Source organism: Heteronotia binoei, chromosome 5 (assembly GCF_032191835.1).
Source record: "Heteronotia binoei isolate CCM8104 ecotype False Entrance Well chromosome 5, APGP_CSIRO_Hbin_v1, whole genome shotgun sequence".
In the NCBI taxonomy this organism is placed as follows: Eukaryota; Metazoa; Chordata; class Lepidosauria; order Squamata; family Gekkonidae; genus Heteronotia; species Heteronotia binoei.
Window position 1 is genome coordinate 156,848,136 of NC_083227.1, and position 15,189 is coordinate 156,863,324.

Below are 15,189 nucleotides of genomic sequence, written 5' to 3' on the forward strand. Positions count from 1 at the left end.
GTTTCCTTCACTCCTTCCCACCCAACAGCAAACCTACCTTTATTTGCCCCCTCCCTTCTTCGGCTGCCCCCTGCCACCTCTACCTACACAAACTATGGCCCAGTTTAGTTTATATGAAGTCTCCTGTAAGTGTTTGTTTGCAAGCCCTGATCTGGAATAGACACGTTTGAGTGCTCAGTCAAAACAAAACAAAGAGCACCTTCTCCATTCCTTTCTGCAGCTTGATCATCTTAGCAAGATTCCTCAGAAGTAAGGTCCACTGCGCTAAACTAACCCTTGCTTGCGCCCCCCCCCCCCCGCCTAAAAAAACAACAACCTGGGTACAGGCTTGGGTATGAAGGTGTTAGATAGGAAGAATTAGCTTTCCTTGTTTTCTTACGATGCAAGAATTTTAGACTGCTGTGTTGCCTAGAAACAAAAACTATTTCTGAAAGTATTTTAAAAACTTAGTATGTTTTTTACACAGGACACTGCCCTGGGAACCCATGGGGTTCAGGCTTGGACTTCTCAATAGGGGTGCACATCACCTTCCCCTCTATCTTCCTTCCCATATTAATTCCTTTTTTCCTCCTCCAGGCAACCCTCTCTCCTTTCCCCCCTTCATTCTCTCCTTCTCAGCCATTCACCAACCTAGTTTTCTTTTGCTTCCCATCTTCAGGTATATTATTTATTTAGTTCATTTAGAGCCCACCTTTCTCCACAATAGTGACCAAGCCACCTTACATCATTCTTGTTTCCTTTTTATCCTCACAACCACCCTCTGGAGTAGGTTAGGCTGAAAGTATATGACTGGCCCTGTATCACCTGATGAGCTTCCATGGCAGAATACTGACTTTCATATGAAGAAGAAGAAGAAATTGGATTTATATCGCACCCTGCACTCCGAAGACTCTCAGAGCGGCTCACAATCTCCTTTACTTTTCTCCCCCACAACAGACACCCTGTGAGGTAGATGAAGATATTGGATTTATATCCCGCCCTCCACTCCGAAGAGTCTCAGAGCGGCTCACAATCTCTTTTCCCTTCCTCCCCCACAACAGACACCCTGTGAGGTGGGTGGGGCTGAGAGGGCTCTCCCAGCAGCTGCCTTTTCAAGGACAACCTCTGCCAGAGCTATGGCTGACCCAAGGCCATTCCAGCAGCTGCAAGTGGAGGAGTGGGGAATCAAACCCGGTTCTCCCAGATAAGAGTCCACACACTTAACCACTACACCAAACTGGCTCTCCTTTTTGATGGCTACTGTTGAACAGCAGCAAGCTGTCAGGCTAGTTAAATCATGCCAGTAGGGTGGTATAAAGTTACCCCATTTTTGCTTCATGACATGGCCATGATGAGTCCTCCCTCAAAGGCCAAGACAGCTGTGGAAAAGGCCCTGCCTCCACCTGCTGCCTTCTACTAACAAAAACCAAATTTAGAATGCTGTGGTTGCCTAGCAATAACCACAGCAAGCTTCCATTTCTTAAAGCTGCAGGCACTTCTATCATGGTTTGGTTTTGGTTTTTTTTAATCCCCCCAATTTTATTTTATTTTTTTAGACTTCAGAGTTTTCTGCAAAACTGGGGCATTTTTCAGGTTTGTAGAATGATCCGTTCACATCTCCAGTAAACAGATTTAAGTATCTTCAGATCTGACTTTGCTATCAGAATATACAAAGATGTTTTTCCTATTTAACTTTAGAGACAGGTACTATATTTGATACAGCAAGACAGCAAAGTTCCATAGGACAGGTGACAACACATTTTAAACAGACGCCAAAAAGGCCAATGAAATACTCTAGCTGGACGAGCACTTTGGAATATCTGCGCTTCCTACTGTAAATACGTAACTGCACTCTTGCACAGATTTACACCCAAGTCTATTGAAGTAAGTGGCCATACACAGCTACAACTATACTTAGGACGGCACTGCATAAGACTCAGCTTTATGATTGGAACACGAGAACTAAACATGAAGTTAAAAAAAGTATTAAACAGAAAGCAGCTGAGAAATAGTATGTGCTACTGTCATCAAATACAATTAAACTGAAATTCTTGAATCTCAACTCAGCTAGCCCCTCGGTCAGACAATTTATACAATGCAATTTACACAATGCAAGACTAGAACTAAGTTTCTAAAATGAAAACAAACTTTCATGAATTATATCAGTATTGAAGACAATTCTGCTGACATAATACACCTACTTTTCATTGTGCACCTTATCGTAGTTTATTTATAGCCTGCCTTTCTCGCTGAGACTGTTTTACATGGGTTGCATGTAATGCCAGAAACCTGGGAATCTTCCTGACCTCTTCAGGCAGGTCATTCCATAGGGTGGGGCTGAAGCACTACAAAGAAGGGAGCTGTTGATCTTGCTTATTTGCAAGGTGGCACCTGCAGGAGGCTGTGCTCAGATAAGCGACGCTGTCATGACAAGAAGGTCCAAGACCATGAAAGGCTTTGGGTGTCCCCTACAACGGTGGTCCCCAACCATTTCGGCACTGGTTTTGTGGAATTTTTCCAGGGGGCAGGGGCAGCAATGGTTTTGGGATGATACAACGGATGGTTTGGGGATGATACTTTATTTCTATTAGTTTGGCATAGTGGTTAAATGTGCAGACTCTTCTCTGGGAGAACTGGGTTTGATTCCCCACTCCTCCACTTGCAGCTGCTGGAATGGCCTCGGGTCAGCCATAGCTCTGGCAGAGGTTCTCCTTGAAAGGGCAGAATCTTCTCTGGGAGAACTGGGTTTGATTCTCCACTCCTCCACTTGCAGCTGCTGGAATGCCCTTGGGTCAGCCATAGCTCTGGCAGAGGTTGTCCTTGAAAGGGCAGACTCTTCTCTGGGAGAACTGGGTTTGATTCCCCACTCCTCCACTTGCAACTGCTGGAATGCCCTTGGGTCAGCCATAGCTCTGGCAGAGGTTGTCCTTGAAAGGGCAGACTCTTCTCTGGGAGAACTGGGTTTGATTCTCCACTCCTCCACTTGCAGCTGCTGGAATGGCCTTGGGTCAGCCATAGCTCTCACAGAGCTGTCCTTGAAAGGGCAGCTTCTGGGGAGAGCTCTCTCAGCTCCACTCACCTCACAGGGTGTCTGTTGTGGGGGAGGAAGGGAAAGGAGACTGTGAGCCGCTCTGAAACTCTGAAATTTGGAGTAGAGGGCAGGATATAAATCCAATGTTGTCTTATTATTATTACTACATTGTAATATATAATGAAATAATTATACAACTCATGGCTCGGTTGCTAACAGGCCACAGACCAGTACTGGTCCACGGCCCGGGAGTTGGGAACCCCTGCCCTACAATAGCTTGAACTGAACTCTGTAACTGATGGAGTGACTGCAAAATGGGTGTAATATGCATGTTCCACCAAGCTCCCAATAATATTCAAGCTACATTTGCAATATTTGAAGGGGTTTTTTTGTTTGTTTTTTTAGTTCCAGCAAGCTCCTAATTAAATTCAAATTTTCAACCTTCAAAGCCATCCTAATGCAATAGGTTCCAAACACTGAGAAAACAAAGTAATCTACATCTGATCTCAGGGTCTCGGAGCGCCAGTCTGAATATATGGGGGTGGCAATCCTCTTTGCAAGGAGCCGCATTATGTTCTCAAGAATATATTCTTATTTTATTCACAAAACATCTCCTCGGAAGAAAAAAAACCACACTACTGCTACCACCACCATCTTAGCCATGAAGGAGAGCAGAGAATATGAACGATTATGTTCTCTCTCACATAAGTGCTGCCTATCTTCTCCAGAGAGATACAGTAAGATAACCTGTACTCTACACCGTTGAAATAGAACGGCTCCTATATTGTTGAACTGCTCTTTTTGGTGCCATATTTTTTTTTAAATGATCCAACAACAGCAACAAAAAGATGGCAAATGGTTACTTACGGTAACTGATTGATCCTAGTCCCCTAACAGACCATGAAATCAATGAAAATCTTGAGACACAAAATAAACATAAGATTTCACAAAACACACTTCTTAACCTAGGTCAATCTGTTCCTAAATATTTAAGGCTGTATTAATGCTGCACATCCCCCCTTATGAAGTTTTAACAAATGTTGTGAATGCCATTCTTCTAACATGTTTATTTAAAACACACACAAAAATCTCACTGTCTGCATAAAATACAGTACTTTTACTGAAATGCCTGAGCATGGGTAAAATGGAATCTCCATCCTGACACATATGACCTAGGGGCAAATACGTATCTTAATTTTGGCACAGAAATCACTATGAAACAACTAACTGTGAGAAAGTTTGCTGTTGTATTAACTCCAATTTCTGACCCATCTAGTAACAAGGTAACAACAAGATGCATAAATATTAGTATAAGGAAACAAGTTCACTTTAACGTTTTTATACCAAGAAAAAAAAACCTGTTAATTTTTGCATATCACAAACTATTGTATAAAGTCGCTACAGGCTACTATTTAGTATTCTGCCTAAAGGGAAAGATAAAGTTTCTACACGTTCACAACAATAAGTGAATTTACAAAGTTGTTCTGGTTTCAATATTCCAGCGAGGTAATGAATAATGTCTTCCCATTACAACAGAATTTTCTACCAAACGAATCCTAGCTTTGAACAACATCCAAAGAACCATATTCATCTGGGGTATTTTATACTGTTTGATACAGCCTGCTGATAACTTTCATGTAGAAATAGCAAATTTTCAGTAGAAAAAGCAGTCATAGTGGGGGAGGGGAGCAGCATGTTAAAATTGTTCTCACTTCTCAGAAGAGGAAAAGGGAGAAACAGAATACTTTTAAACTTCCCACCCCTCCCAACTCTAGCAATGAAAAATGGAGTCATGAAGAAGCATTAGAATGCCCACAAATCACCACATAACATCACAAAATCACCAGTGAGCTTCAGATATGACAGTGGCCATAAAACAGCTATCAAAACAGCCTCCAAAAAATAAGTTCTCGTTGTAATAGTAGTGACGTGTTTAAAACTGGATTTAAATATAACTTTCTTTAAAAAAAAACACGCTCAGTATTTAACAACTGAGAAGTCTGACAGGTTCTGTGCACCTGTTTCATTCCACTGCTTTCCTGAGACACACCTTGAGGGGAACAGGTGCAATTCTGTGTTCTGACAAGTCTGAAAATTGGAGGAGGAAGCTAGTCCCGACTAGCACCATTCCACTTAGCACTCAATTTACATAAGTACCTGGGAGTCCATTCAGATTTCAGGGATCACAGCACTAAGCAGTGGAAAGCCGCTGATAACAATAATCATGCAGCCACTGTTACCTTAAGCAGCACAGCAAAGGGAGGCACTGAACCCCAGGGCTTCATACCAGGGCTCAGTTTTAGAACTTCTGGAAAAAAATAAAGAAGCAAGCAGCCCCCAAGCATAACCAGAGTGCATTTCCCTGTATAATGAAGACGTCCACAGCAAGCTCCTACACACCTGGGATTAGAAAACAAGGTTTACAGACAACATGGAACAGCTACATCTCTCTCTTTTTGAAAAGTTAAGCACTGGAGCTCTCTCAACAAGCCTCAAGAGGAGTGTTAGGCTCCAGCCTGCTACAGGAAAAATCCATCTTTATGTTTACCTTGCCCTTCTTTCAAGGAGCTCAGGACATCACAGATCTGCCCTCCTTATAACCACAAAACCCTGGAGTTAGTCAACGCTATTTAATTCAATCTAATCCAAAGTCACCCATAAAGTCTCATGGCTGAGAGGAGATCTGAACCCTTGTCTCCACATTTCTGTCCCTATTCACTAATCATTACATCATGCTAGTTCCCAGGCTAAGTCATAGCAACCTCCATTCCCAGACTATACACAACCTCTACTTCCCCTGCCATTGAATACACCATGCATTGGGGGGTGGGGGGGAGCCAACCTGCAACAGGGCATGGATGAAGCGCTTATCTGCATAAACCTTCCATGGGTGCCCCATCATCTCCATGCATTTAATGTAAGATAAAGTGCATTTACAAGCAGGTTTGGGATGCCAGTGGCACACCTGCCCACGCCACTAATTGCTGGTGTGCCAATGCTGTTCTGGCCATCCCACAAAGCAAGTACATTTAAATGCAATGGAATGCGCATAGAACATAAGAGAAGCCATGTTGGATCAGGCCAATGGCCCATCCAGTCCAACATTCTGTGTCACTCAGTGGCCTATATATACACACACACACTGTGGCTAACAGCCACTGATGGACCTCTGCTCCGTATTTTTATCTAACCCCCTCTTGAAGCTGTCTGAGCTTGTAGCCGCCACCACCTCCTGTGGCAGTGAATTCCACATGTTAATCACCCTTTGGGTGAAGAAGTACTTCCTTTTATCCATTTTAACCTGACTGCTCAGCAATTTCATCGAATGCCCACGAGTTCTTGCATTGTGGGAGTAAAGGACTTCTTTCTCCACTTCCTCCATCCCAAGCATTACCTTGTAAACTTCTATCATGCCCCCCCACCCCGCAGTCGACGTTTCTCCAAGCTGAAGAGCCCCAAGCGTTTTAACCTTTCTTCATAGGGAAAGCGTTCCAACCAACCCTTTAATCCTCCTAGCGTTTGCAGCACACCCATTTAGGCCTTGACTTAGCGCTTAAAGGCAGGGGGCCCAATAATCCCTAGATGCCCTTCCCTTTTCTCCCAGACGCATGCATTGCAAGCCATAGTTCTCGCAGCCATGGCAGAAAGGTACTGCAAATCGCATAAGCAAACCCCCCCCCCCAAAGTCTCTGCCCACTCTTCAGGCCTAAACCTTGGCACTGGAACAGGCTCTCACCGGCCCCAACGAAGCCTAATCGGGCACCAGTCCCAAAATGCCTTGGCAGCTTTTCAGGCTCTTCTTCTTTATGAACACATGAAGCTGCCTTCTACTGAATCAGACCCTCGGTCCATCAAAGTCAGTATTGTCTTCTCAGACTGGCAGCGGCTCTCCGGGGTCTCAGGCTGAGGTTTTCCATGCCTACTTTCCTGGACCCTTTTTTAGTTGGAGATGCCGGGGATTGAAATCTGGGACCTTCTGCTTCCCAAGCAGATGCTCTACCACTGAGCCACCGTCCCTCCTGCATATGAAGCTGCCTTCTACTGAATCAGACCCTCGGCCCATCAAAGTCAGTATTGTCTTCTCAGACTGGCAGCGGCTCTCCGGGGTCTCAGGCTGAGGATTTTCACACCTATTTGCCTGGGCCCTTTTTTGGAGATGCCAGGGATCGAACCTGGGACCTTCTGCTTCCCAAGCAGATGCTCTACCACTGAGCCACCATCCCTCCTACATATGAAGCTGCCTTATACTGAATCAGACCCTCAGTCCATCAAAGTCAGTATTGTCTTCTCAGACTGGCAGCGGCTCTCCGGGGTCTCAGGCTGAGGTTTTTCCACACCTATTTGCCTGGACCCTTTTTTAGTTGGAGATGCCGGGGATTGAACCTGGGCCCTTCTGCTTCCCAAGCAGATGCTCTACCACTGAGCCACCATCCCTCCTGCATATGAAGCTGCCTTATACTGAATCAGACCCTCAGTCCATCAAAGTCAGTATTGTCTTCTCAGACTGGCAGCGGCTCTCCGGGGTCTCAGGCTGAGGTTTTCCATGCCTACTTTCCTGGACCCTTTTTTAGTTGGAGATGCCGGGGATTGAAATCTGGGACCTTCTGCTTCCCAAGCAGATGCTCTACCACTGAGCCACCGTCCCTCCTGCATATGAAGCTGCCTTATACTGAATCAGACCCTCGGTCCATCAAAGTCAGCATTGTCTACTCAGACTGGCAGCGGCTCTCCGGGGTCTCAGGCTGAGGTTTTTCACACCTATTTGCCTGGACCCTTTTTTGGAGATGCCAGGGATTGAACCTGGGACCTTCTGCTTCCGAAGCAGATGCTCTACCACTGAGCCACCATCCCTCCTACATATGAAGCTGCCTTATACTGAATCAGACCCTCAGTCCATCAAAGTCAGTATTGTCTTCTCAGACTGGCAGCGGCTCTCCGGGGTCTCAGGCTGAGGTTTTTCACACCTCTTTGCCTGGAACCCTTTTTTAGTTGGAGATGCCGGGGATTGAACCTGGGACCTTCTGCTTCCCAAGCAGATGCTCTACCACTGAGCCACCATCCCTCCTGCATATGAAGCTGCCTTATACTGAATCAGACCCTGGGTCCGTCAAAGTCAGTATTGTCTTCTCAGACTGGCAGTGGCTCTCCAGGGTCTCGAGCTGAGGTTTTTCACATCTATTTGCCTGGACCCTTTTTTGGGAGATGCCAGGGATTGAACCTGGGACCTTCTGCTTCCCAAGCAGATGCTCTACCACTGAGCCACCGTCCCTCCCCTGCTCTCCAGGGTCTCAAGCTGAGGTTTTTCACATCTATTTGCCTGGACCCTTTTTGGGAGATGCCAGGAATTGAACCTGGGACCTTCTGCTTCCCAAGCAGATGCTCTACCACTGAGCCCACCGTCCCTTCTTTGCCACGCTCTCCCCGCTCCCCCTCGGGGAAGCCATGCACAGCACCACCGCGCGAGGCTTGTCCTTCCCTGCGGCGCGCCCAGCCTCAGCAGGCACCTGCCGCTCCGCCGCCTCCCTGCCTCCTCCTCACCTGTCCCGCGGGTCGACCCAGCTGGTGGTCTTGGCGGCGTGGTCGATGTAGTAGACTTTGCCGTCGTAGTCGCGAGCTTCTTCCCAGCCGTCGGGCAGAGGCAGCTCTTGCCTGGGCATCTTCTCCCAGCGCCGGCGGGGAGGGGGCGGCTCCAACGCGGCGGCCCCATGCAAAGAGCTCAGCGCGCACACGCGCACCCCTCCACTCCCCCGGCTTGCCCAGCAGCCGCCGCCAGCAGCGCGGGAGACTCACATCCTCCGGCTCCGCAAAGCCGGAGACGCCCAGGCGGGGCAGCGGCTCCAACCCGGGAGCTTTCCCAGCGCGTGGGGCCGCAGGGGACCCCGGACTGCGCTGCCACCACCGACGCCTCTTTCGGGACTGCCTCGTCTCCGGCTTCAGCCGCAGCCTAAGGGCGAGTCGGGAGCGTCGCTTCTTGGGAACCGAGCCCGTCACGCCGCCGCCTCCCTCCCGGCGCCAGCCAGCCAACCTTCGGCTGCGCCCGCTCCAGCCAAGGCAATGCCGAAGCCTTCTGCTGCCGCCTCCTTGCGTTCTCTCCTCCTCCTCCTCCTCCTCCTCCTCCTCCTCCTCCTCCACTGTAATTCAGGGATTAGAGCAGCAGCCGTCAAATGGGTCCCAAAAAAAAAGCGACGGGGGCTGCTATTACGCGGAACACGGCCCGGTTGCAACGAAGCTCCTCCCCTGCGCGGGGCGGGGAGCTGGAAAGGAAGGCTAAAGCTTCGCTCCGCTTTGCCCTTGGGGCGGGTGCGGTGAAAGCGGCGAGGTCGGCGCGGCCAAGGAGGCTAATCCTCGCGTGGCTCGCCGGGGGGTGCCAGCGCCGCGGCTGAAAAGTTTGCGGAATGCGGCGCAGGCGCGAGCCTCCCGCCCCCATGCGCTTTTTTGGTGGAAGCGCTTAGGCGGCGCTTGCTGCTGGGGGGGGGGGGGGGGATCGACTCCTGAGCGGCTCCTTTATGATCTGATTCGAGGAAGGGCGGAAGGCTCGCTCGGCTGGACCCGCCCCTGGGCGATGAGAGCCAGGTTTGGAAAGGCTGGCCGAGCAGAGGCGGCCCAGGAAGGCGCAACGAGTGCGCTGCTGCCACGTCGCTCGGTGTTGGTCTGCATCCAAAGCGGGTGTTCTTTAACTCCCACCGACGAAAGGAGGGACAGACTCTCCCCCCCCCCCCCCCCCCGTGGATTGTTTTCCACTAGGGTTGCCAAGTCCAATTAAAGAAAAATCTGGGGACTTTGGGGGCGGAGCCAGGAGACTTTGGGGGTGGAGCCAGGAGACATTGGGGGGTGGAGCCAGGAACAAGGATGTGACAAGCATAATTGAACTCCAAAGGAGTTCTGGCCATCACATTTAAAGGGACGGCACACCTTTTCAATGCTTTCCTTCCATAGGAAATAATGAAGGATAGGGGCACCATCTTTTGGGGCTCATAGAATTGGACCCCCTGGTCCAATCTTCTTGAAACTTGGGGGGTATTTTGGGGAGAGGCACTAGATGTTACACTAAAAATTTGGTGCCTCTACCTCAAAAAATAGCCCCCCCCAGAGCCCCCAATACCCACTGATCAATTCCCTATTATTCCCCATGGGAATCGTTCTCCATAGGGAATAATAGAGTGCCCAGTAGACATTTCCCTCCCCGCCCACGCTTTCTAAAGGGGGGGAGGGCCTCCAAACCAGGGAATCCCCTACCCCCTCCCTCTCACACACACAAATACTTACCAGATTGGAGAACTCTACTTGCTGTGAAAACGAAAGAAAAAAGGGAGGGGCTGTTCTTCCTGCTTCTTGCCCAGCCTTAAAGGGGCCACACATTTTACAAACGGCTCAGGATCTCAACAATATGAAGCCTGCAGGTATGTTCTTCCCCCCCCCTCCACCCCCCCACCCCCCACCCCCGCTTCCCGATTTCTGGGGGGCGGGAGATTAGGCTGCGAACCCAGAAGTCCCCCGCCAGAGCGGGGGGGGGGGTTGGGAAGCCTATTTTCCACGCTTTTTGCTATCTTAACTCTTAAAAAAAAACCCAAAACCAATCTCATCCTTCTTGTGAGGAGCTCAGGGATGTGTAGGTAGATCTCACCTCCCTCGTTGGATTCCAGTAACGACCCTGTTTTGTAGGTCCGGGAGTAGGGTTGCCAAGTCCGATTCAAGAAATAACTGGGGACTTTGGGGGTGGAGCCAGGAGGCTTTGGGGGTGGAGCTAGGAGACTTTGTGGGGGGAGCCAAGATCAAGACTGTGACAAGCGTAATGGAACTCCAAGGGGAGTTTTGGCCATCACATTTCAAGGGACCGCATATCTTTTAAATGCCTTCCTTCCATAGGAAATAATGAAGGATAGGGGCACCTTCTTTGGAAGCTCATAGAATTGGACCCCATGGTCCAATCTTTCTGAAACTTAGGGAGTATTTTGAGGAGAGCCACTGGATACGACACTGAAAATCTGGTGCCTCTACCTCAAAAAACAGAGCCCCAGATACCCGTGGATCAATTCTCCATTATTTTCTATGGGAATAAGTCTCTGTAGGGAATCATGAGTATCCAGCAGACATTTCCCTCCTCCGCTTTCTGATTACCCTGAAGCCGGGGGAGGGCCTCCAAATCGGGGGATCCCCTGCCCCACCTGGGGATTGGCAAACCTATCAGAGAGTGACTGGTGCTGGATCAGGAGTGGCCACGTGTGTCTGTCACACGTAGACTGTTTTTGCACTCAGCTTACCACGGGGTCACGTTCCTGTTCTCTCTGCAGCATCCGTCGGATTTCCCATTATCTGCGCCAAAGTTACGGGAGGTGCCGTGGCTTTTGCGTAGCAAACGTAAACCGCTAAAACCCAGACCGTTTTCACACACAGCTTACCACGCGGTCACGTTCCTGTTCTCTCCGCAGCATCCGTCGGATTTCCCATTATCTGCGCCGAAGTTACGGGAAGTGCCGCGGCTTTTGTGTAGCAAACGTAAACCACTAAAACCCGGTTTATGTTTGCTGAGCAAAATCCGCGGCACTTCCTGTAACTCCGGCACAGATAATGGGAAATCCGATGGGCGCTGCGGAGAGAACAGGGACGTGACCACGTGGTAAGCTGTGTGCGAAAATGGTCAGACTGTATAGAACAAAAGAGGAATTGATAGCACCTTTAAGACCAACTTAGTTTCATTCGGCTTTCGTGTGCTCTAAGCACACTTCATCAGACGAGGAATCCGGTAGCTGGTAGGCAATGGCTCAGAATGTAAAACGGTACAGATTTAAGATCCAATGACAGAATTGTAAAATTAATTATCGAGCAAACCTTTGATCTGAGTAGCAAGAGCATGTGAAAGCAACAAAACAGTACAACAAAGCAGGAGTCAAGTTGCACCTTTAAGACCCACCAATTTTTATTTAGAACAAAAGCTTTCGTGTGCCCTTCATCAGATGAGGAATCCAGCACAGTGAGCAAAGCCATACATAGCTGGTAGGCAGTGGCCCAGAATGCAACATGGTACAGATTTAAGAACCAATGACAGTGAAGTAAAATTATCTGGTAGGCAGTGGTTTAGAACATAAAATGGTACAATGAGAGAATAGTAAAATTAACAAATTGAGCAAACCTTTGATCTGAGTAGCATGAGTAGCGTACAACAAAACAGTAGCATGTCAAAATGTGAGTGCCTTTTAATGACACTATTGTTATAAACCTGGGCCAAAAGGAAGGAATTTCTATCTCAGAAGTTTTCCCATCCAACTAATTTACCTTTTAACATGCAACATACATATAGTTTGTCATTAAAATATAGTGGGGGATGGGTTCAAGATATGTAATGGGATACATACTGTGTGGCTCTTGAAGTCCCCACCACCCTGTTGGCCAGCTTGAAGGCACTTGTGTCTTTAAATCGCTTCACCAAGCCAGCCAGCAGTTTGGCGAATGCGTTTAAAGTTAAAGTTGCTTTCTTGCCACCTCTCCCTCCCACCCATCTACTTGCCTGCCTGCCTTGTGGCTCTCAAACATCTGACATTTATTCTGTGTGGCTTTTACAGTAAGCAAGGTTGGCCACCGCTGTGCTAAGTCATCCAGGGAGTTTCATGACTGAGAGGGGATTGAGCCAGTAATTTCCTCTTGTCTTCAAACCTTCATTACTGGTTGATTAGTTCTAAACAATTTAAAGTTGATTTTAGGTTTATTCTTTAAACTTTTTTTTTTCCCCAATAGGAAAAAAAACCCCGGAGGCAGTAAAAGAAACCAAATCTAGCCACCTCTGGGAATTATAACTCAGGTTTTCCATTCAAGAAAATTCCCACCCATGTATCCACTGGTGTACAGTTGCTGGAAGACAGTTAACATATAGTTTTCATGTATGCAGTTATTTTTGCTGCTATAGATCTCTGGGATGGTCACCAGTTATCCGTGGGATGGGTCACTGAGAGCCAGTGTGGTGTAGCGATTGTTGTACTAATATCTGGGAGACCAGGGTTTGAATCCGTATTTATTCCATGGAAGCTCACTGGGTGACCTTAGATCTGGCATATTCTCTCAGCCTAACCTACCATACAGAGTTGTTGTAAGGATAAATGGGAGGAGAGAAGGATGTAAGCTGCTTTGGATCCCTATTGGGGAGAAAGGTGGGATGTAAACGAATTCAATGAATAAAAATTATGACTATGCGATAGGGCTCACTTCCTTTACTCACTCCCCTCGCATGCTTACACAAGATGTTTTGCCTTTGTATTGAGTGACATAACTGCACAATTAAGGCCCTCAATTGGGAGTTGTTCGTGTTATCAGGGCGGGGGGGGGGGTGAATATAGTTTTCTTTGGTCTGCATTTCTTGTCATATTCAAGGAACTGTTCCCAAGAATGTTTTGCCTACAATTGAAAGTCACATTTGTTTTCTGCTTTTGTTTTTCCTTTAAAAAAAATCTCCTAATAACATCCACCAATGAAAGTATCTCGATTATGAAAACGAGATTGTCTTATCATTAGCACTCATCGCAATGGAATGTGGGGTTTTCAAAATATGCTTGAATTATGAAGTAATAGACAGGTGACTCTTGACTCATGAACAAATGAATGGAGGGAGGATGACTCATAGCTAAAGGTTTTACCTGTGCAAAAGGGAGCGTTGTTTACTGTACAGAACAGGGAACTCACTGTGAATTCCTAGCAGCTTGCCACCTTGTATGAATGTTTTTTTCATAGCTTATCCTAGTGGGTGGTGTTTTTTCCCCCTTCGCTTATCGTAGCGAGAAAGGAAAATATTGAATAGACTTCCTAGCATCATGGTAACTGCCAGGTTTGACGTTTATTTTTTAATCATTTTTTTGTTGTAACTTCTTAGACTGATAGACTGATAGGAATTATCCAAATTCCTTTCCTTTAAATCTGGCGTTTGTACCTGTTAAGAACGCTGTGGAGTTGAACCAAATATCCACCTTGTGCGGCATCTTTATACCACCCTAGCTATCCAGATGCCCTTGAAAAGCTCATGGGCAGGACAAGACATAGGGTTGCCAATCCCCAGGTGGAGACAGGGGATCCCCCATTTTGGAGACCCTGCCCCCGCTTCAGGGTCGTCAGAAAGCGGGGGGAGGGGAGGGAAATGTCTGCTGGGAACTCTATTATTCCCTATGGAGATATATTCCCATAGAAAATCATGGAGAATTGATCCGTGCGTATCTGGGGTTCTGGGGGGGCTGTTTTTTGAGGTAGAGGCACCAAATTTTCAGTATAGCATCTAGCGCCTCTCCCCAAAATACCCCCCAAGTTTCAAAAAGATTGGACCAGGGGGTCCAATTCTATGAGCCCCCAAAGAAGGTGCCCCTATCCTTCATTATTTCCTATGGAAGGAAGGAATTGAAAAGGTGTGCCATTCCTTTAAATGTGAGGGCCAGAACTCCCTTTGGAGTTCAATTATGCTTGTCACAACCTTGATCTTGGCTCCACCCCTAATGCCTCCTGGCTCCACCCCCAAAGTCTCCTGGCTCCACCCCCAAAGTCTTGAATTGGACTTGGCAACCCTAACAAGACAGCTCTTTGCATTTATTTTATATAGATGCTGAACATGAGGCTTCCTGTAAATGTCATGCCTAGTATCCAGCAACAGGCATCTTTCATGAATTGCTTCCTTATCTTCTACTGACTATCACTATGATGCTTCTCATGGCACAAATTCCCTCCTGGTAGGGTTGCCAGTTCCCAGGTGGGGAAAAACTGAACAAACAACTGTGAAAGAAATAACAATTTTTTTTCAAAAACTTTATATCTATTTAAACAAAATTTAAAGGAATACAATACACATATTACAGACCCTGAAAAACTAAATACTATAGCCTATAATTACAGTCCTAATGATAAATGTCCCAAATTGCAACCCAACTTTATTTATTCAAGTCCATGTCGAGACTTTTTAACTTTTTAAAAACGTACAACGATTCACCCGCTCCGTCGGGCTGAATTAAAGTGCTGGAGCTCCAGATATGGCAATGCAAAAGAGTTCCTATGATCTTCACATTCTTCTTAAATGCCCAAGTTAATGGCTTCCAAACTTCAAATTTCATAAAAGAACTTCTTTCAAAAGCTGGTGGGTATAAACGGAGACTTTCCTGTTGTTGGGTGCTGTGCACAAGCATTCCATTCCAGAATATATGAAGGATAACAAT

At 47.2% G+C, this 15,189-nt stretch overlaps 1 protein-coding gene and 1 non-coding gene across 2 annotated transcripts in view; both read right to left on the minus strand.

Moving 5' to 3' along the window:
- WWC1 (WW and C2 domain containing 1) overlaps positions 1 to 8,729 on the minus strand; it is a 144,043-nt gene extending 135,314 nt beyond the window's left edge. Inside the window, exon 1 of the mRNA XM_060240622.1 lies at positions 8,549 to 8,729. Coding sequence (XP_060096605.1) covers positions 8,549 to 8,667 — 119 coding nt within the window. The 5' untranslated portion in view covers positions 8,668 to 8,729. The remainder of the gene's footprint in view (positions 1 to 8,548) is intronic.
- Positions 7,790 to 7,864, minus strand: TRNAP-CGG (transfer RNA proline (anticodon CGG)). The gene has a single exon. It is a non-coding gene; the product is annotated as a tRNA-Pro (tRNA).
- Positions 8,730 to 15,189: the final 6,460 nt, after the last annotated feature.